Genomic DNA, 22,277 nt, shown 5'->3' with positions numbered 1-22,277 from the left:
TATTATACTCCTCATATGTATACTGTATCTATTCTGCAGCTCATATACACTCCGTGGTGTCTACACTGTATCATTTATTATACTCACATGTATACTGTATCTATTCTGCAGGTCATATACACTCCGTGGTTACTACAATGTATCATTTATTATATTCCTCATATGTATACTGTATCTATTCTACAGCTCATATACACTCCGTGGTTACTACAATGTATCAATTATTATACTCATATGTATACTGTATCTATTCTGCAGCTCATATACACTCCGTGGTGACTACAATGTATATATTATTATACTCCTCATATGTATACCGTATCTATACTGCTGATCATATACACTCCGTGGTTACTACAATGTATCATTTATTATACTCCTCATATGTATACTGTATCTATTTTGCAGCTCATATACACTCTGGTTACTACAATGTATCATTTATTATACTCATGTATACTGTATCTATTCTGCAGCTCATATACACTCCGTGGTTACTACAATGTATAATTTATTATACTCCTCATAGGTATACTGTATCTATTCTGCAGCTCATATACACTCTGTGGTGTCTACTCTGTATAATTTATAATGCTCACATGTATGATGTATCTATTCTGCAGCTCATATTCACTCCGTGGTGTCTACAATGTATCATTTATTATACTCATATGTATACTGTATCTATTCTGTTGCTCATATACACTCTGTGGTGTCTACAATGTATCTTTTATTATACTCCTCATATGTATGATGTATCTATTCTGCAGCTCATATACACTCCGTGGTGTCTACAATGTATCATTTATTATACTCATATGTATACTGTATCTATTCTGCAGCTCATATACACTCCGTGGTTACTACAATGTATAATTTATTATACTCCTCATAGGTATACTGTATCTATTCTGCAGCTCAAATACACTCTGTGGTGTCTACACTGTATAATTTATTATACTCACATGTATGATGTATCTATTCTGCAGCTCATATACACTCCATGGTGTCTACAATGTATCATTTATTATACTCATATGTATACTGTATCTATTCTGCAGCTCATATACACTCTGTGGTGTTTACAATGTATCTTTTATTATACTCCTCATATGTATGATGTATCTATTCTGCAGCTCATATACACTCCGTGGTGTCTACAATGTATCATTTATTATACTCATATGTATACTGTATCTATTCTGCAGCTCATATACACTCTGTGGTGTCTACAATGTATCATTTATTATACTCATATGTTTAATGTATCTATTCTGCAGCTCATATACACTCCGTGGTAACTACAATGTAACATTTATTATACTCCTCATATGTATACTGTATCTATTCTGCAGCTCATATACACTCCGTGGTAACTACAATGTATAATTTATAATACTCCTCATATGTATACTGTATCTATTCTGCAGCTCATATACACTCTGTGGTTACTACAATGTATAATTTATTATACTCCTCATATGTATACTGTATCTATTCTGCAGCTCATATACACTCCGTGTTTACTACAATTTATCATTTATTATACTCCTCATATGTATACTGTATCTATTCTGCAGCTCATATACACTCCGTATTTACTACAATGTATCATTTATTATACTCCTCATATGTATACTGTATCTATTCTGCAGCTCATATATACTCTGGTGTCTACAATGTATCATTTATTATATTCCTCATATGTATACTGTATCTATTCTGCAGCTCATATACACTCCGCGGTTACTACAATGTATCATTTATTACACACCTCATATGTATACTGTATCTATTCTGCAGCTCGTATACACTCCGTTGTTACTACAATGTATCATTTATTATACTCCTCATTTGTTTACTGTATCTATTCTGCAGCTCATATACACTCCGTGGTGTCTACAATGTATCATTTATTATACTCCTCATATGTATACTGTATCTATTCTGCAGCTCATATACACTCCATGGTTACTACAATGTATCATTTATTATACTCATATGTATACTGTATCTATTCTGCAGCTCATATACACTCCGTGGTTACTACAATGTTTCATTTATTATACTCATAGGTTTACTGTATCTATTCTGCAGCTCATATACACTCTGTGGTGTCTACAATGTATCATTTATTATACTCCTCATAGGTATACTGTATCTATTCTGCAGCTCATATACACTCCCTGGTTACTACAATGTATCATTTATTATATTCCTCATATGTATACTGGATCTATTCTGCAGCTCATATACACTCCATGGTTACTACAATGTATAATTTATTATACTCCTCATATGTATACTGTATCTATTCTGCAGCTCATATACACTCCGTGGTGTCTACACTGTATCATTTATTATACTCACATGTATACTGTATCTATTCTGCAGGTCATATACACTCCGTGGTTACTACAATGTATCATTTATTATATTCCTCATATGTATACTGTATCTATTCTACAGCTCATATACACTCCGTGGTTACTACAATGTATCAATTATTATACTCATATGTATACTGTATCTATTCTGCAGCTCATATACACTCCGTGGTGACTACAATGTATATATTATTATACTCCTCATATGTATACCGTATCTATACTGCTGATCATATACACTCCGTGGTTACTACAATGTATCATTTATTATACTCCTCATATGTATACTGTATCTATTTTGCAGCTCATATACACTCTGGTTACTACAATGTATCATTTATTATACTCATGTATACTGTATCTATTCTGCAGCTCATATACACTCCGTGGTTACTACAATGTATAATTTATTATACTCCTCATAGGTATACTGTATCTATTCTGCAGCTCATATACACTCTGTGGTGTCTACTCTGTATAATTTATAATGCTCACATGTATGATGTATCTATTCTGCAGCTCATATTCACTCCGTGGTGTCTACAATGTATCATTTATTATACTCATATGTATACTGTATCTATTCTGTTGCTCATATACACTCTGTGGTGTCTACAATGTATCTTTTATTATACTCCTCATATGTATGATGTATCTATTCTGCAGCTCATATACACTCCGTGGTGTCTACAATGTATCATTTATTATACTCATATGTATACTGTATCTATTCTGCAGCTCATATACACTCTGTGGTGTCTACAATGTATCATTTATTATACTCATATGTATAATGTATCTATTCTGCAGCTCATATACACTCCGTGGTAACTACAATGTAACATTTATTATACTCCTCATATGTATACTGTATCTATTCTGCAGCTTATATACACTCCGTGGTAACTACAATGTATAATTTATTATACTCCTCATATGTATACTGTATCTATTCTGCAGCTCATATACACTCTGTGGTTTCTACAATGTATAATTTATTATACTCCTCATATGTATACTGTATCTATTCTGCAGCTCATATACACTCCGTGTTTACTACAATGTATCATTTATTATACTCCTCATATGTATACTGTATCTATTCTGCAGCTCATATACACTCCGTGGTTACTACAATGTATCATTTATTATACTCCTCATATGTATACTGTATCTATTCTGCAGCTCATATATACTCTGGTGTCTACAATGTGTCATTTATTATATTCCTCATATGTATACTGTATCTATTCTGCAGCTCATATACACTCCGTGGTTACTACAATGTATCATTTATTACACACCTCATATGTATACTGTATCTATTCTGCAGCTCATATACTCTCCGTGGTTACTACAATATATCATTTATTATACTCCTCATAAGTTTACTGTATCTATTCTGCAGCTCATATACACTCCGTGGTGTCTGCAATGTATCATTTATTATACTCCTCATATGTATACTGTATCTATTCTGCAGTTCATATACACTCCATGGTTACTACAATGTATCATTTATTATACTCATATGTATACTGTATCTATTTCTGCAGCTCATATACACTCTGTGGTGTCTACAATGTATCATTTATTATACTCATATGTATACTGTATCTATTCTGCAGCTCATATACACTCCGTGGTTACTACAATATATCATTTATTATACTCCTCATATGTATACTGTATCTATTCTGCAGCTCATATACACTACGTGGTCACTACAATATATCATTTATAATACTCCTCATATGTATACTGTATCTATTCTGCAGCTCACATACACTCTGTGGTGTCTACAATATATCATTTATTATACTCCTCATATGTATACTGTATCTATTCTGCAGCTCACATACACTCTGTGGTTTCTACAATATATCATTTATAATCCTCATATGTACACTGTATCTATTCTGCAGCTCATATACACTCAGTGGTGTCTACAATGTATCATTTATTATACTCCTCATATGTATACTGTATCTATTCTGCAGCTCACATACACTCTGTGGTGTCTACAATGTATCATTTATAATCCTCATATGTATACTGTATCTCTTCTGCAGCTCATATACACTCCGTGGTGTCTACAATGTATCATTTATTATACTCCTCATATGTATACTGTATCTATTCTGCAGCTCACATACACTCTGTGGTGTCTACAATGTATCATTTATAATCCTCATATGTATACTGTATCTATTCTGCAGCTCATATACACTCCGTGGTGTCTACAATGTATCATTTATTATACTCCTCATATGTATACTGTATCTATTCTGCAGCTCATATACACTCCGTGGTGTCTACAATGTATCATTTATTATACTCATATGTATACTGTATCTATTCTGCAGCTCATATGCACTCCGTGGTTACTACAATGTATCATTTATTATAGTCCTCATATGTATACTGTATCTATTCTGCAGCTCATATACACTCCGTGGTGTCTAATATGTATCATTTATTATACTCATATATATACTGTATCTATTCTGCAGCTCATATACACTCTGTGGTGTCTACAATGTATCATTTATTATACTCCTCATGTATATACTGTATCTATTCTGCAGCTCATATACACTCCGTGGTGTCTACAATGTATCATTTATTATACTCATATGTATACTTTATCTATTCTGTAGCTCATATACACTCCGTGGTGTCTACAATGTATCATTTATTATACTCATATGTATACTGTATCTATTCTGCAGCTCATATGCACTCCGTGGTTACTACAATGTATCATTTATTATACTCATATGTATACTGTATCTATTCTGCAGCTCATATACACTCCGTGGTGTCTACAATGTATCATTTATTATACTCATATGTATACTGTATCTATTCTGCAGCTCATATACACTCCGTGGTTACTACAATGTATCATTTATTATACTCATATGTATACTGTATCTATTCTGCAGCTCATATACACTCCGTGGTTACTACAATGTAACATTTATTATACTCCTCATATGTATAATGTATCTATTCTGCAGCTCATATACACTCTGTGGTTACTACAATGTATCATTTATTATACTCATATGTATACTGTATCTATTCTGCTGCTCATATACACTCTGTGGTTACTACAATGTATCATTTATTATACTCATATGTATACTGTATCTATTCTGCAGCTCATATACACTCCGTGGTAACTACAATGTAACATTTATTATACTCCTCATATGTATACTGTATCTATTCTGCAGCTCATATACACTCTGTGGTTACTACAATGTATCATTTATTATACTCATATGTATACTGTATCTATTCTGCTGCTCATATACACTCTGTGGTTACTACAATGCATCATTTATTATACCCATATATATACTGTATCTATCAGGGTTGCACGATTTAAATCAAATGATGTATCAGTAGCTCTGGATCGTGCACAGAGACGTAACTGCACAATCAGTGAGGTCGTACAAGTATGGAAGAAGCTGTTAGATGATCATGAAGAGATTGGACACCACAGCAATGTAGTAAAGATGGCAAAGGCAATAGCTGAAATTGCACTCACAGATGCCCACTTGCTGGCTAATCTACTTGGTTTTATGTACAGGGGAAAATGCTTAGTTCTGCTGAAATTGAGACTGCTATAGAGTTTGCTCATGTCAATAATCATCAGATTATGCCGGTCATCATCAACTTTCGTGCATCCATGACACCATTTGCACCATACATGTTTGAAGTGGACACTTTAAGCCAGGTATCTCCTCTAGCCTGGTGGATGTCCTACGCAGCTCCACGTCAGTTAGACACTTCTGTAGTAAATCCTCTGAAGCAGATGGTCACCGCAGTTTCATCAAGTGCAGGAACTGAAAGGATTTTTTTCAACGTACGTTTTGTACAATTCAAACCATGCAAAGATTGGGAAATGAAAAAGCAGCTAAGCTGGTTCCATGCTACGGAGCCTTTTCTGTTGAGGACAAACGTGAGGACGTGGACAAAGACATGTACATGATTGACTCAGACTCAAACAACTGATTCCGTGAAATTCAGAGCCTAATTGTACTTCTTGATGCAACTGTTTAGTGTGTATTTATTCTATTACTGTGTTCATTTTGTTACTGCCCTCACTTCAAAAATTGTTCATTTATTACTAAAACATGGTTTAAACATCTAAAATTAAACAATTTACTTAGGATTTTTTTTTTTATAAAAAATTTTTTTATTTAAATCCAAAAAAAATCAAATTTAAATCAAATCAGATTTTTTTTTAATTATTATTATTATAAAAAAATCCGATTTTCATGCAACCCTGGTATCTTTTCTGCAGCTCATATACACTCTGTGGTGTCTACAATGTAATTTATTATAATCATATGAATACTGTATCTATTCTGCAGCTCCTATACACTCCGTGGTTACTACACTGTATCTTTTATTATCCTCATATGAATATGAATTATATTTTATTTTCTTTGCTTTTTGGGTTAGCAGTGCTGAGCGTTTGAATTAAGACGAATATACTGCAACTTCATCTACCTCCACCGGGCCGCAACACCAGTAATGGGTGGTGATTTTGGTGGCTCAGTTTGCTAGCAGCGATGCTGGGACCCAGACTGAAACTGGACACACGGAAATGTCAGGCAAGGTGATTCCCCTCTTACAGGGAGTCGTGCACAGCAGTCCTTGCTTCCGGCACTGTAGACACACCGGAATCTGCTCCATTGAGGGCCTGGCGCGTCCACAACCTCACTAGACCACCGGGTCCCTATTGTTTGACACCAGGGATGGCAGCAGATGCTTTTGCTGCCATGAGACCAGCGTAACCAGCCAGTTGATGCAGCTTAGGGGAGGTAAGTGCATCCACAGCAGCCCCAACCCAGATCCGTCGAAGGTTTTCTTGTATCTGGGTCGCTCCTACTACCCTCCTCGTGTATATGAGAAACTCATAGTCCACTATCAGTGCACTGAAGCGATTTGGTCTCCGGAGGTTTTGGGTCAGTCTCCATGTATACCTCTCCCCCTGGGTCAGGGATGTGGTGATCTATATTCTACCGAGCCTCCAGTTTGAGTAGTTGATTAAGTTGAATGCAACTAATTTCCATATGCATAGTATGTGACTGCTAGCTGCTGCCTTTTATTTCTGACAGTTACACCTATCACTGTGTTTCTCCTCATCCCTCTGGTTCGGGTGAATGGGGTTTTTTTTTCTGTGTATTTCACATTTACTAGTATTTGTGAAGGCTGTCACATAGGCAAAGGGAACCAGGAGTTATAGCCCTGGTGCTGGTTTCATATAAAGTTGGCGGGCTTTTCCCCTTTATACAGGAAGGTTTATGTGCCGTCTGTTATAAAGAACCATATCACCAGCCCAGTCTACGAGCCCCTGTACAGGAGCCATCTTGGGTGCCTCCTTGTCTCAGGTGATGACGCAGCTAGTGGATTAGTTGGCTCCTCCCACATTGCCTCCTTTAATGGGATACCCACAGCCTGCTATGTTTATCCCCCCTTTACATCCTTACTGGATGGAGGTTTATACCCACTCAGGTCAGAGTATGACTGCGAACAGAACGGTAGTCACTAAAATGCTTATGGGAACATTAATTTTATCAGTCTGCTCAGCATGTAGATTCAGATGCATCATCAGAGGAATCAGATGATACGCCGGATTTTTCGTCAGGGTTTTACCGGGGAGAGGAGGACCATCCTTCTACAATGGATGTCTTTTCTTTGGTGACGGCGGTTAAATCAATCCTAAATATACAGGATGCTGATCTGGCTCCTAGAATAAAGGCTCCAGGAGTTAAACACCAGAAGGTGGGTCAAGCTGAGTTTCCTAAATCTGAGGGGAGGGGGATGATCAGCTCACTGGGCTGATAGATAAGGCATGGAGTAACTCGGATAAATGGAAAGATTAGCATAGTTTTTTTTTTTATCCTTTTCCAGTTACTGAATGTACTAAGTGAGAATTCCCTCCTACAGTGGATTCTCAGGTGACATATTGATTATTCTATCAGCATCTTCTCTTAAAGATCCTACAGATAGAAAAATTTAAAACATGTTTTAAAGCAGTATTTTCATCATCTAGAGCTATTACTGGATCACCTATGGCTGGGGCGTGGGTATCCAATGCTGTTGAAGGTGAGGGCATTGGAAGATACTCTATGAAATGCTACCAGAGAACAGCTGACATATATCTCCCACATACAGGAATCAGCCCCTATTTGGGTGAAGCTACAATAGATGCTGGGCTCCTAGCTTCTAAAGCATCAGCAGCCTTGGTTGTGGCTCGTAGAGCCTTTTGATTAAGGCTCTGAAATCATTACTTTGGAAATATACTTTTTGGAGCAGACAAGGTACTGGCTACTCTGGCAGGTTCAAAATTTTGCAGGTCTGCCATCAACAGCCACATTTACGTCTAGGAAGTCTTTGCAGGACCAATAAACAGGGGTGTAGCCATGGCGCCCAGAGCATGTGTGTGCTACTGCACCCCCACCCCCTAAGTGTGCCAGGTATCGGGCATGTCCAGAATGTAGGGGCAAATTAAAGGGAAATATAATTAAACATATGTGGCAGTATCAAACTGGGATATGGAGGGCTAGATATATTCTAACCCACTAATGAAATTCCTCCAATTAAAAATAAGCCACACAGTAGTGCCCCTTATTCACATTACACCACACAGTAGTGCCCCTTATTCACATTATGCCACACAGTAGTCAATTTTATTCTTGATACGCCACAGTTGTTCCCCTTATGTTACACAATAATGGCCCCAATGCTCATTATGCCACACAGTGTCCATTAATTGGCGTTATACCACAGTTCTGGTTATTTTTCACATTATGCTACACAGTAATCCCAACAGTTCATATTATGCCACAGTAATGTCCATAGCTCACATTATGCCACAATAGTGCCCCTTATTCACATTATGCCCCTTATTTATGTTATGCCCCAGTAGTGTCCCTTTTACACATTATACCACAGTAGTGCCCCTTATACACATACCATAGTAGTGCCCCTACTAGTCAGGCATGACCTCACCAGACTCACCGCTTAGGCTTCAACCTGTCACAGGTGCCATGACTCAGGCCTCCCCTCAGCACCAGGGACACAGCCGCCATGTTCTTTCCTCCGTGCAAACCATGCTGGGTGACATCAGGGCCAGGGTGGTAGGTGGGACCCACCTCAGAGGTGGGAAAGAGAAGCCGGGGGCTGATGATGGGAGAGCGCCTCCCTTTTCATTATTGCCTGTGACAATGATCGCCCCTCATTCAGACACTGCCACAACTCTTCCCTTATACAGCTCACCTCCCCTTACATAGCTCTACCTGCTTACTCAGCCTCCCCTCCAATACAGTGCTCCCCCTTACACAGATCTTCTCACTTAGATCCCCCTACACACCAATACATAGTTCTCCCCCTCACAAAGATCCTCCTCACACAGGCCAACCACCGCATACACTCATACACACAAAGCTCTTCCACTTCACAAAGCTCCCCTGCCTTCACACACTCAGATATTCCCCCTTACTCAGATCTCCTCCCCCCTCCTTACTGTTGCAGGGCACCAGAGATCAGCCATTTGAGTGGGTGGGAGGGAAATCACCTGCTGATGTGCTGAGCCTGAAGCACATAAAGAGATCAGTGCATCCATACTGGGGGTGTGGTGTGGCCACAGCCACAAGCGTCGCTCTGCCCATACCATGCCCCTGTCTGGAGGCACTGATTTACAGGCTCAGCTTAGATGCTCTGACCTTCATCAGATGCTGATCTCCGGTGCCCTGGCCAGAGCAGGCGCCTAGAGCAGGTGCTCCACTGGAACCACCTCACTACTGCCCTGCCACCAAGCAAGCTATAAAGGTCCTGGTCGGCTAGAGGTCCAGCTTCTAAGCTGCACAACGAACACTGCATGATGGGACGGGTCTCATCCTGGGGGAACCCACATATCAGTGTATGCTGGGAGCTGTTATTCCCCGTCATATATCACTGTTCAGTCCCCGCTCCCCTATATAATAATAATACCACATATCAGTGTGTGCTGGGAGCTGTGTTATTCCCCCTCATATATCACTGTATAGTCCCCTCTCCCCCTATATAATAATAATACCACTTATCAGTGTGTGCTGGGAGCTGTGTTATTCCCCCTCATATATCACTGTACAGTCCCCTCCCCCTATATAATAATAATACCACATATCAGTGTGTGCTGGGAGCTGTTATTCCCCCTCATATATCACTGTACAGTCCCCTCTCCCCTATATAATTATAATACCACATATCAGTGTGTGCTGGGAGCTGTGTTATTCCCCCTCATATATCACTGTACAGTCCCCTCTCCCCTTATATAATAATAATACCACATATCAGTGTGTGCTGGGAGCTGTGTTATTCCTCATATATCACTGTACAGTCCCCTCCCCCCTATATAATAACAATACCACATGTCAGTGTGTGCTGGGAGCTGTTATTCCCCATCATATATCACTATACAGTCCCCTCCCCCCTAAATAATAACAAAACCACATATCAGTGTGTGCTGGGAGCTATGTTATCCCCCCACATATATCACTGTACGGTCCCCTCTCCCCCTATATAATAATAATACCACATATCAGTGTGTGCTGGGAGCTGTGTTATTCCCCCTCATATATCACTGTACAGCCCCCTCCCCCTATATAATAATAATACCACATATCAGTGTGTGCTGGGAGCTGTTATTCCCCCTCATATGTCACTGTACAGTCCCCTCCCCCTATATAATAATAATACCACATATCAGTGTGTGCTGGGAGCTGTTATTCCCCCTCATATGTCACTGTACAGTCCCCTCCCCCTATATAATAATAATACCACATATCAGTGGTATTAAATCCACTTCGGTATCGAAGTTGGGAATAACTTGTGCACCAGGCAAAAACAAATCATCTTCTTTATATGATGTTTCTATATCAGGGAATTATAAGTCAGCAGTCATTGGCATATAGATATCGCACAGTCAGCAGCAGTGACATGTATGTCTCGGCTTCAATTCTGAAAGCTAATTATCTCATTACAACAGTCGCTTTATATATCATAGCTCATTACAGTATTCATAAGTAACCAGTGCCAACATGTAATCTTTGTCCTCAGTCTTCATCTTGGAGAATGTAATGTGACATTACCTAATTCCTATTGCTTGTATGCAAATGTACTAGGTTGTAACTCAATGTCCATAGGTCCAGAGTCCTCTTGGATCCCAGGAATGTCTCATACATCATACAGGGGATGGGCTTTCAGCTAACACTGTGCCAGCTTGGTTTGGCTTCTCTCCACAATTTCAGGAAATGAAGTTACTTGGTCACAGATGGTCACACAGGGCTGGTTATCTCACACGTGGGATCTTACACAGCAGGGTGGTCATTGTGATTATGCTTGTCATTGGTGTGACCCACCAGTACAGCTCTTATCTATGGGCTCTCAGACGCTTTGCTGGTTATCTCACATGCGGGATTTTACACAGCAGGGTGGTCATTGTGATTGTGCTTAGTCATTGGTGTGACCCACCAGGATAGCTATCTATAGGGTCTCAGATGGTCACACAGGGCTGGTTATCTCACACGCGGGATCTTACACAGCAGGGTGGTCATTGGTGACCCACCAGTATAGCTCTTATCTATGGGTGCTCAGATGGTCACACAGGGCTGGTTATCTCACACGTGGGATCTTACACAGCAGGGTGGTCATTGTGATTATGCTTGTCATTGGTGTGACCCACCAGTACAGCTCTTATCTATGGGCTCTTAGACGCTTTGCTGGTTATCTCACATGCGGGATCTTACACAGCAGGGTGGTCATTGTGATTGTGCTTAGTCATTGGTGTGACCCACCAGGATAGCGCTATCTATAGGGTCTCAGATGGTCACACAGGGCTGGTTATCTCACACGCGGGATCTTACACAGCAGGGTGGTCATTGGTGACCCACCAGTATAGCTCTTATCTATGGGTGCTCAGATGGTCACACAGGGCTGGTTATCTCACACGTGGGATCTTACACAGCAGGGTGGTCATTGTGATTATGCTTGTCATTGGTGTGACCCACCAGTACAGCTCTTATCTATGGGCTCTTAGACGCTTTGCTGGTTATCTCACATGCGGGATCTTACACAGCAGGGTGGTCATTGTGATTGTACTTAGTCATTGGTGTGACCCACCAGGACAGCTCTTATATATGGGCTCTCAGATGGTCACAGGTGTATATGAGTCTCAGATACATGATTTATATATCACTCAGCTTTTCTGGCATCTTGTCCTCTTGGAAGTGTAAAATACATAAATTTCTACAATGTGTATCTTCGATATGTTACATTTTATTAACGTAAAACATTAATTCTAGATCAGATATATAGTAATATTTAAATCAAACATCAGTGGAGCGCTTTTTCCTCATAAGGGATCTCAGTGATTACACAGCAGCTGACATATAATCTACAACTGCATCTGTTCCTGGATAAAATTGGAGACCGCATCAGCTTTCCACTAAGCCGCCAGCAGCCGCTATCAGCAGCCCCACCGCACAATCCATCTCCTGTAATAGGAGCCTGCCGGAGCAGACGGATTTCCAGGGTGCCTGTGCTGACGGCGTGTGGCACTGCACGTATACAGATTGGAGTGCAGCAGCACGTGTCCACCACTGTAGCAGACAACGCGGTTCCAACCACCGGAGCTCCTTGTCCCATTGAGGAATCGATCTACGGCGAGTAGCCATTCCTTGGTTCATCCCTTTATTGGAGTAATATATTGCTACTTTCTATATCAGCTGCTCCATACATCCATTAGGAGCTCTACAGGACTCACTTGGAATTCCCTTTCAGGTAGTCTACGGGGAAGCGGTGAGTGCTTTACATCCACAGACACTCGGCTGACCCCTTTCTCCCTCCCCCTTTTTTCCCCCTTCCACCATTGGGGGTCCAAATTTATTCATTGATTTTCAATGCTCTTTTATGGACATTTATATACATGAATATTAGCGCACTATATGTATCTTATGCATTAATACCTTGTACTATTGTATTTTGCTGAGTATTATTTATTTTTATTTGTATTTTAATTCAAGAACTGCAGTTCTAGTTTACATGTTTAAATAAATGTTATATTTTATCAATCATCCATTTGATTATTTGTGTACACAAGCGCAGACATATACATTTTTGTCTAGATATATGGTAATATTACCTATCAATTTTTGTATCACTTATAATAATTGCAAGGTTATTTTAATAGCTTAATTCACTTCATACAAATGGTTTAGCTAAAAAAGAACATGTGCACCACCGAGAGGACAACTGGTCACTATTCCAGCTTTACTAACAATGTACAAAAATGTTCAGGTCAAACAATGTGATAAATACTAACATACAAGCACCACATGCAGCTGTGTTATCCCACATGGTCGTCAGACAGGTCCATATCTCACAGATCCAGTGAGATAACATCAGAGGTTACAGATGTCATTATATCGCCCATCTCACACCATCACTTACAGCCCAGTCATCACATGATGTCATAGTTTCCCACTTCCCATATTACATCCCCAGCACATTGTCATGATGACAGATTAGTTATGTCCCTATATTACATCACGTGGTCTTGTTACTGCACAAATAGGCCATCACAACTGCATATGTCACACTGCGCACACACAGTGATCACATTGCGGTTACAGATGTACAGAGGAATACATCACATAGTGAGTGGCAGGTTGACAGCGTTTGGGGGAGGTAACGGGGGTGGATAGAAAACTGCAGGCGTGTGTGTCCGTGTGATCGCCATGTCATGGGCGTGTGTGTCTGTGTGATCGCCATGTCATAGGCGTGTGTGTCTGTGTGATCGCCATGTCATAGGTGTGTCTGTCCGTGTGATCGCCATGTCATGGGCGTGTGTGTCCATGTGATCGCCATGTCATGGGCGTGTGTGTCTGTGATCGCCATGTCATGCAGGCGTGTCTGTCCGTGTGATCGCCTTGTCCTGCAGGCGTGTCTCTCCATGTGATCGCCATGTCATGGGCATGACTGTCCGTGTGATCGCCATGTCATGGGCTTGTTTGTCCGTGTGATTGCCATGTCATAGGCGTGTGTGTCTGTGTGATCGCCATGTCATGGGCGTGTATAAATTAGCCATAATGATGGCATCTGCAGCATGAGACCTCTCTGGGTGTCAGGAGAGCTGCAGTGTTTGCGGCTGGTCAGACCTGATGTAAACGCTGTGTAACTGCTTGATGTGCGGCGATGGTACCGATGATTACACAGGAGGGCGACATTGGACTATGAGAAGGCAGCAGTGGGCGTGGTTATGGCGGCTGTGCCTCGGCATTAGCATATATTAGCACCTGAGATCTGTAAGAGACTGCAGCTACATTTGCTTCCACTGCTGAATCAGGCCCATAGTGTGATAATGTAAATGTCATTTACCCTTCATCAAACAGGGACATCAATCTAGGCTAACATTGTATTTATGCCTGTTCTGATAATTCCCAATGATAAAAGGATTTTTGTACTTACCGATAAATCCCTTTCTCCAATTCCATAAGGGACACTGGAGGCCAAAGACAGTGGTGATATAGACGGTGCTAAGTGGGAGCTGGCACTTGAAATCTTTTGAAGTGTGACTAGCTCCTCCCCCTCTATTTCCCTCTACAAGCCCAGTCTTAGGAAACTGTGCCCGAGGAGAGCTGAGAAGAAAAAAAAAAAAAGGAAGAGGAGGCGAAGCCAGCACACACCACATATGAAAAGGAGGAGGCAAAGCCAGTACATGCCACATATGAAAAGGAGGAGGCAAAGCCAGTACACACCACATATGAAAAGGAGGAGGCAAAGCCAGTACACGCCACATATGAAAAGGAGGAGGCGAAGCCAGTACACGCCACATATGAAAAGGAGGAGGCGAAGCCAGTACACGCCACATATGAAAAGGAGGAGGCGAAGCCAGTACACGCCACATATGAAAAGGAGGCAAAGCCAGTACACGCCACATATGAAAAGGAGGAGGCGAAGCCAGTACACGCCACATATGAAAAGGAGGAGGCAAAGCCAGTACACGCCACATATGAAAAGGAGGAGGCAAAGCCAGTACACGCCACATGTGAAAAGGAGGAGGCGAAGCCAGTACACGCCACATGTGAAAAGGAGGAGGCGAAGCCAGTACACGCCACATGTGAAAAGGAGGAGGCAAAGCCAGTACACGCCACATGTGAAAAGGAGGAGGCAAAGCCAGTACACGCCACATGTGAAAAGGAGGAGGCAAAGCCAGTACACGCCACATGTGAAAAGGAGGAGGCAAAGCCAGTACACGCCACATGTGAAAAGGAGGAGGCAAAGCCAGTACACGCCACATGTGAAAAGGAGGAGGCAAAGCCAGTACACGCCACATATGAAAAGGAGGAGGCGAAGCCAGTACACGCCACATATGAAAAGGAGGAGGCGAAGCCAGTACACGCCACATATGAAAAGGAGGAGGCGAAGCCAGTACACGCCACATATGAAAAGGAGGCAAAGCCAGTACACGCCACATATGAAAAGGAGGAGGCGAAGCCAGTACACGCCACATATGAAAAGGAGGAGGCAAAGCCAGTACACACCACATATGAAAAGGAGGAGGCAAAGCCAGTACACGCCACATGTGAAAAGGAGGAGGCGAAGCCAGTACACGCCACATGTGAAAAGGAGGAGGCGAAGCCAGTACACGCCACATGTGAAAAGGAGGAGGCGAAGCCAGTACACGCCACATGTGAAAAGGAGGAGGCGAAGCAAGTACACGCCACATGTGAAAAGGAGGAGGCGAAGCCAGTACACGCCACATATGAAAAGGAGGAGGCAAAGCCAGGACACGCAACATGTGAAAAGGAGGAGGCAAAGCCAGTACACGCAACATGTGAAAAGGAGGAGGCGAAGCCAGTACACACAACATGTGAAAAGCCAGTACACAGAACATAGTCAATAGGTTGAAAAAACAGTAACACAACCAGAGACATGGAACCATTCTCTAACAGTCATAACATAAAATGACCACAATCCTGGCAGGAAGGAGCAGCGCAGGGTGGGCATCCAGTGTCCCCTATGGAATTGGAGAAAGGGAGGCAGAGGCCAAAGACAATGGGGACATCCCAGAGCTCCCATTACGGGCGGGAAAGCACTGAGAGCCCTGCAAAACAGACCGGCCATACTGCACTGCAGAGGCTGCAAACATGTCAAATCTATAAAAAAGAATAAAGGAATGCCAGCCAGACCAAATAGCCGCTCGGCAAAGTAACTCCATGGAAGCCCAGCGAGCAGCCGCCCACGAGGAACCCACAGAGAGTGGAATACACTGTAATAGAAATCGGAGGTTCCCTAGATGAAGCCATATACACCTGTCTGAAGGTCAGACGAATCCAGTGGATCAGTGACTGTTTGGAAGCTGACCAACCCGGACGAGCAGCATTATACAAAACAAATTGAGTCTGTTTTACATATGGCTGCAGTCATCTCCACAAAAATACGAAGAGCCCTAACAACATCCAAGGATCATAATGAAGGTGAGTGTTGTGGAAGAACCGGTACCACAATAGGTTGGTTTATGTGGAAAACCAAAAACACCATGGAAGAAAGTCCATTCCTGTACAGAGATTCGCTTTATCCTCATGAAATACCAATTATGGAGGATGACAGAATAGAGCTTCTAGTTCCAACACCCTCCTGACTGCGGCCAGTGTGAGAAGAAGTGTTATCTTCCACGAAAGGTATTTTAACTCCACCGACTGCATAAGTTCAAACAGAGGAGACTGTAAGAAAGAAAGTATGAGATCTAAATCCCATGTAGCCATAGGAGGAACACAGGGTGGTTGTACCCGAATCACACCTTGTAGAAAAGTTTGTACCTCTGGTATGCAATACCAACTTCTTCTGAAAGAAAACCATCAGAGCTGAAATTTGAGCCTTCGGCAAACCCAACTGCAGACTGGCTGAGAAACCTGCTTGCAGAAAAAGTAGAAATCTGGCTAGGGTGAATTCTGTAGGAGGAGCCCCTCTACATTTACGCCCAGAAACATAAGTCTTCCAATTACGGTGGTAATGTTTAGAAGTACCTTCCTTCCTAGCTCTAAGCATAGTAGGGATTATCCTGGATGGGATCTCTTTACATCTCAAAATAGCCTTTTTTACAGCCATGCCTTCAAACAAAGCTGCCTTTAGTCTGGTTAGACTAAAGGACCCTGTAGTAAGAGAGCTTCTCTCAGATGCCATGGCCACGGATCCTTGGCCTTCTCCCTTTTGATGTAGAATCCAAGGGAGAAGAGGAAATGGAGGAAACATAAACAAATTTTAACCGCCATGGTGTTGACAATGCGTTCACCACCACTGCATCCAGGTCTCTCGTACTAGAACAGTAGAAAGGCAGTTGATTTTGTCTGGATGCCATGAGGTCAATTTGGGGAAAACCCCACCATTGGTAACCAACCTGCGGGTGTAGTGCTCATTCCCCTGTATGCACGTCCTGCCGGCTGAGGCATTCTGCTTTCCAATTTGCTTCACCTGGAATGAAGATTGTGGAGATTGCCATTGCAAACTTTTCCGCCCAGGTTAGATTCCGGCTTACTTCTTTTAAAGCCGGCTGTCTGAAGCCGCCGTGGTTAATGTACGCCACTGTCATGGCATTGTCCAACTGGACCCTGCCTGCTCAGTGCCACAACAGGTGATCTGCTGTCTGAATAGTGTAGAACACTACCCACAATTCCAATATGTTTATTAGCAGACTCGCTTCCAGTGATATCCAGCAGCCGTGGAAGTGCTGTTCCTGAATAAACGCTTCACATCCTCTCAGACTCATGTCTGTCGTGAAAAGATTCCCATTCCACACTCAAAATCTTTCCCTCCAGTAGGAGTATCGAGTTCAACCACCAAAAAAAAGAGTATCAGAGTTCTGGGACTTAACTTTACCCGTTGGTGAAGGAAAAGATAGGATCCTGTTCACAGACATAAGGACTAGCTGAAAAATCCTGGCGAGAAATCATCCATAAGGAAAAGGCCTCTAATGCCCTGACCATCTTCTCCAGGAGTCGAATGCAAACATGCACAGATACCAGATAATGTTGAAGGACCGTCCTCACCATTTCCTGAATGGAAGTTGCATTTTGCTGATGAAGGAACACTTTCTGACATAAGGTGTCCATGAGCATTCCCAGAAACTGTAGCCTCTGAGTCGGTTGCAGATGAAACGTGGGAAAATTCAGAATCCACCCATGACGAATGAGACGGCTGTAAGTCAGTATGATGTTCTGCAGTAATTGGTCCTTGGAATGGGCCTTCAGCAGAAGATCGTCCAGGTAAAAGATAATAGTGATCCCATTTCCAAAGGAGTCGTCATCACAGCCTTGAGCTTTGTAAATAACCTGAGGACTGATGATAAGCTGAAGAGTAAGCCCTGAGTCTGGAAATGAGAGTTCCTAAATACAAATCTCAGAAACGCTTGGTGAGGCGACAGAGAGTCTCCGACACGGCCCCCTCCTCTCTGGCCGGCAGCACACTGAGCTGTGCGCGGCCAGCGCCGGAGTTATAGACTCTGGGCACTAGAGAGTCTATAGAGTATGCACAGGTCACTGGGAAAAAGGCCATGGCGGCCATTTTCCCTGTACTGCATATACGATGGGAAAATGGCCACAGTGGCCATTTTCCAGTCATTTTTAGAGCATCGGACCCCCGCTCCGACGTGGGATTCTGGAGAGGTAAGTATGCTATGGGTGCAGGGTGTGCGGTGCGGGGCTGCGCACCCATTATAGATACACCCCTGTGAGGCGGCCACATAGGGATTTGAATAAGTCATCCTTGATATCCAGAGATATCGTGAATCGCCATCCTCTAGTCCAGCAATCCCCGACTGAAGGGACTCTATCTTGAACTTGTTGAAAATCCTTAGGAATAGATTGAAATTCTACAAGTTCAGAGTAGGTCTGACCAAGTCGTAAGGCTTCGGAACCACAAAAAGACTGGAGTAAAATTTTTTTATCTGGTCTGATGTCTGGGAACCTGGACCACCACTCTCATGGATAGAAGCTAGAGTATAGTTGGCTGTAAAATAATACTCCTGTCATTGGAAACTGGCAAACTGTAAAAAACCAAGGTAGAGACTAAAAAGTCAAGCTTGTATCCCCGAGTGATGAGGTCCTAGACCCAAACGTCCGTACAAGATTCCGTCCATACTACTCTGAAGTCCTAAAGACTTCTCTGATGTCTCTGGGGTCCCCCAGGTGAGAGGAAAGCCCATCATGCACTAGGCTTAATAGTGGACTAAACCTCATGTTGAGTAGATGTAGTTGCGACTCTGCCCCGACCTCCGGAACCACGGGAAGTTGATGGTCCTAAAGGACCAAAACGAGGGTCCTGAATAAGAACCTCTAGGGGGAGGAGCCGTAAATGGAATATAAGAGGATTTACCCCCAGTAGCTTGAGAAATCCATATATCTAGATTCACTGCAAGAAAAAACACTATCCTCCAATGGAAGTGTTTACACAGCTTCTTTAATACTGCTCTCACCTTCATGCAGCTTACAATGACAGGATGCAGTATCACACCTGCAGCTGTACAAATGGAATTGAGAGTATACTTTAAACTCTTGACCGATGTCTTTAAAAGTCATGTCCCCAGGAACCAGTAGCGTTGACTTCTTAAGCAGCCGCGAAACTGATATATCTACTTTAGTGGGATTTTCACAAGATATTCTGCTATGCATAAAAAAGAGAATAAAGATAATAACCGCCGGGACATCTGAAATTTGTTTATTCAGAAATTCCCAAGCTGACAACAGAACATAATCCAGCTATATTGAAACTGGAAATGCAATAAGCTTGTCTTTTATTTCTTTAGAAAGAAATACTGTAGAGCAGGACTAGTGTCCTCCTCCTGTATCTACAATACCAAGCGGAATTCAGAAGATAAATCTATCCCATCTGACACTGATTAGTGATACTGGTCAGAGCCATGGTTTTGAGATTCCAAGGCCCCCATGCTTCTAGAACCCCTGACCTGGAAGCCCTCTATTTCCAAGAAGCCTCCAGCTCAGCAGAGGGAAGCCATTGCATCACAGCGATTTACATGCCGAAATCATCTCCTGTAAGCGATAAGGCAAACGTCATTGTATCTCATGCTGACGGAATAAGCTCCTTAATGGCAGCTAATTTCTTATCCCCTCAACCAATTGGCCAAAGGTCATTTGCTTTGTTAGTGTAACCAGCGCCATCCACGACAGCGAAGCTGACATCATTGATGTTCATTGTTTAGGATGCAATTTTCACAGGGAAAATATACAAACTCCACACAGCCAGAGCCATAGTAGGTTATCGAACCCCAGTGCTGTGACGCAGCAAGGCCAATGTAATGGGATTCGAACATAGATCAGCCAGCAGTGTGCTAGGCACTTTCTGTGTTGTGCCACAATGTTAACACATTTCCACAATAGGGAGTTAGATGATTGCCCCTCTGTAAACTAATCTGCACAATCCCTGCAGGTAAATAATTGTAGAGACGCCTTAGAGCCTCATGATACATACAGACCCCACACACACAACATTAAAGTAGTGAAAAAGGTCATCAGAAGAAACTGGGATACAGAGACAGGAGAGAGCCACACTTGCCCTAATAGCGCTCCTAGCAGTGCCAGAAAACGCTAGGCATAGAAGTAATCACAGATAGAGAGACAGGAGAGAGCCACACTTGCCCTAATAGCGCTCCTAGCAGTGCCAGAAAACGCTAGGCATAGAAGTAATCACAGATAGAGAGACAGGAGAGAGCCACACTTGCCCTAATAGCGCTCCTAGCAGTGTCAGAAAACGCTAGGCATAGAAGTAATCACAGATACAGAGACAGGAGAGAGCCACACTTGCCCTAATAGCGCTCCTAGCAGTGTCAGAAAACGCTAGGCATAGAAGTAATCACATATACAGAGACAGGAGAGAGCCACACTTGCCCTAATAGCGCTCCTAGCAGTGACAGAAAACGCTAGGCATAGAAGTAATCACATATACAGAGACAGGAGAGAGCCACACTTGCCCTAATAGCGCTCCTAGCAGTGTCAGAAAACGCTAGGCATAGAAGTAATCACATATACAGAGACAGGAGAGAGCCACACTTGCCCTAATAGCGCTCCTAGCAGTGTCAGAAAATGCTAGGCATAGAAGTAATCACATATACAGAGACAGGAGAGAGCCACACTTGCCCTAATAGCGCTCCTAGCAGTGTCAGAAAACGCTAGGCATAGAAGTAATCACAGACACAGAGACAGGAGAGAGCCACACTTGCCCTAATAGCGCTCCTAGCAGTGCCAGAAAACGCTAGGCATAGAAGTAATCACATATACAGAGACAGGAGAGAGCCACACTTGGCCTAATAGCGCTCCTAGCAGTGTCAGAAAACGCTAGGCATAGAAGTAATCACATATACAGAGACAGGAGAGAGCCACACTTGCCCTAATAGCGCTCCTAGCAGTGTCAGAAAACGCTAGGCATAGAAGTAATCACATATACAGAGACAGGAGAGAGCCACACTTGCCCTAATAGCGCTCCTAGCAGTGCCAGAAAACGCTAGGCTAAGAAGTAATCACAGATACAGAGACAGGAGAGAGCCACACTTGCCCTAATAGCGCTCCTAGCAGTGCCAGAAAACGCTAGGCATAGAAGTAATCACAGACACAGAGACAGGAGAGAGCCACACTTGCCCTAATAGCGCTCCTAGCAGTGCCAGAAAACGCTAGGCATAGAAGTAATCACAGATACAGAGACAGGAGAGAGCCACACTTGCCCTAATAGCGCTCCTAGCAGTGCCAGAAAACGCTAGGCATAGAAGTAATCACAGATACAGAGACAGGAGAGAGCCACACTTGCCCTAATAGCGCT

The 22,277-nt window shown here is 42.4% G+C and overlaps 1 protein-coding gene across 1 annotated transcript in view; it reads left to right on the top strand.

Annotated features, from left to right (window-relative positions):
* The window catches only part of LOC148454019 (uncharacterized), a 36,281-nt gene extending 19,932 nt beyond the window's left edge, over positions 1–16,349 (top strand). Inside the window, 3 exon segments of the mRNA XM_088461347.1 lie at positions 5,805–5,923; positions 5,989–6,135; positions 15,150–16,349. Coding sequence (XP_088317473.1) covers positions 5,805–5,923; positions 5,989–6,135; positions 15,150–16,349 — 1,466 coding nt within the window.
* Positions 16,350–22,277: the final 5,928 nt, after the last annotated feature.

The sequence above is a fragment of the Taudactylus pleione genome, unplaced genomic scaffold, assembly GCF_031769625.1.
Source record: "Taudactylus pleione unplaced genomic scaffold, aTauple2 ptg001040l, whole genome shotgun sequence".
Classification (NCBI taxonomy): Eukaryota; Metazoa; Chordata; class Amphibia; order Anura; family Myobatrachidae; genus Taudactylus; species Taudactylus pleione.
This window is presented reverse-complemented; position numbering and strand designations above follow the sequence as displayed.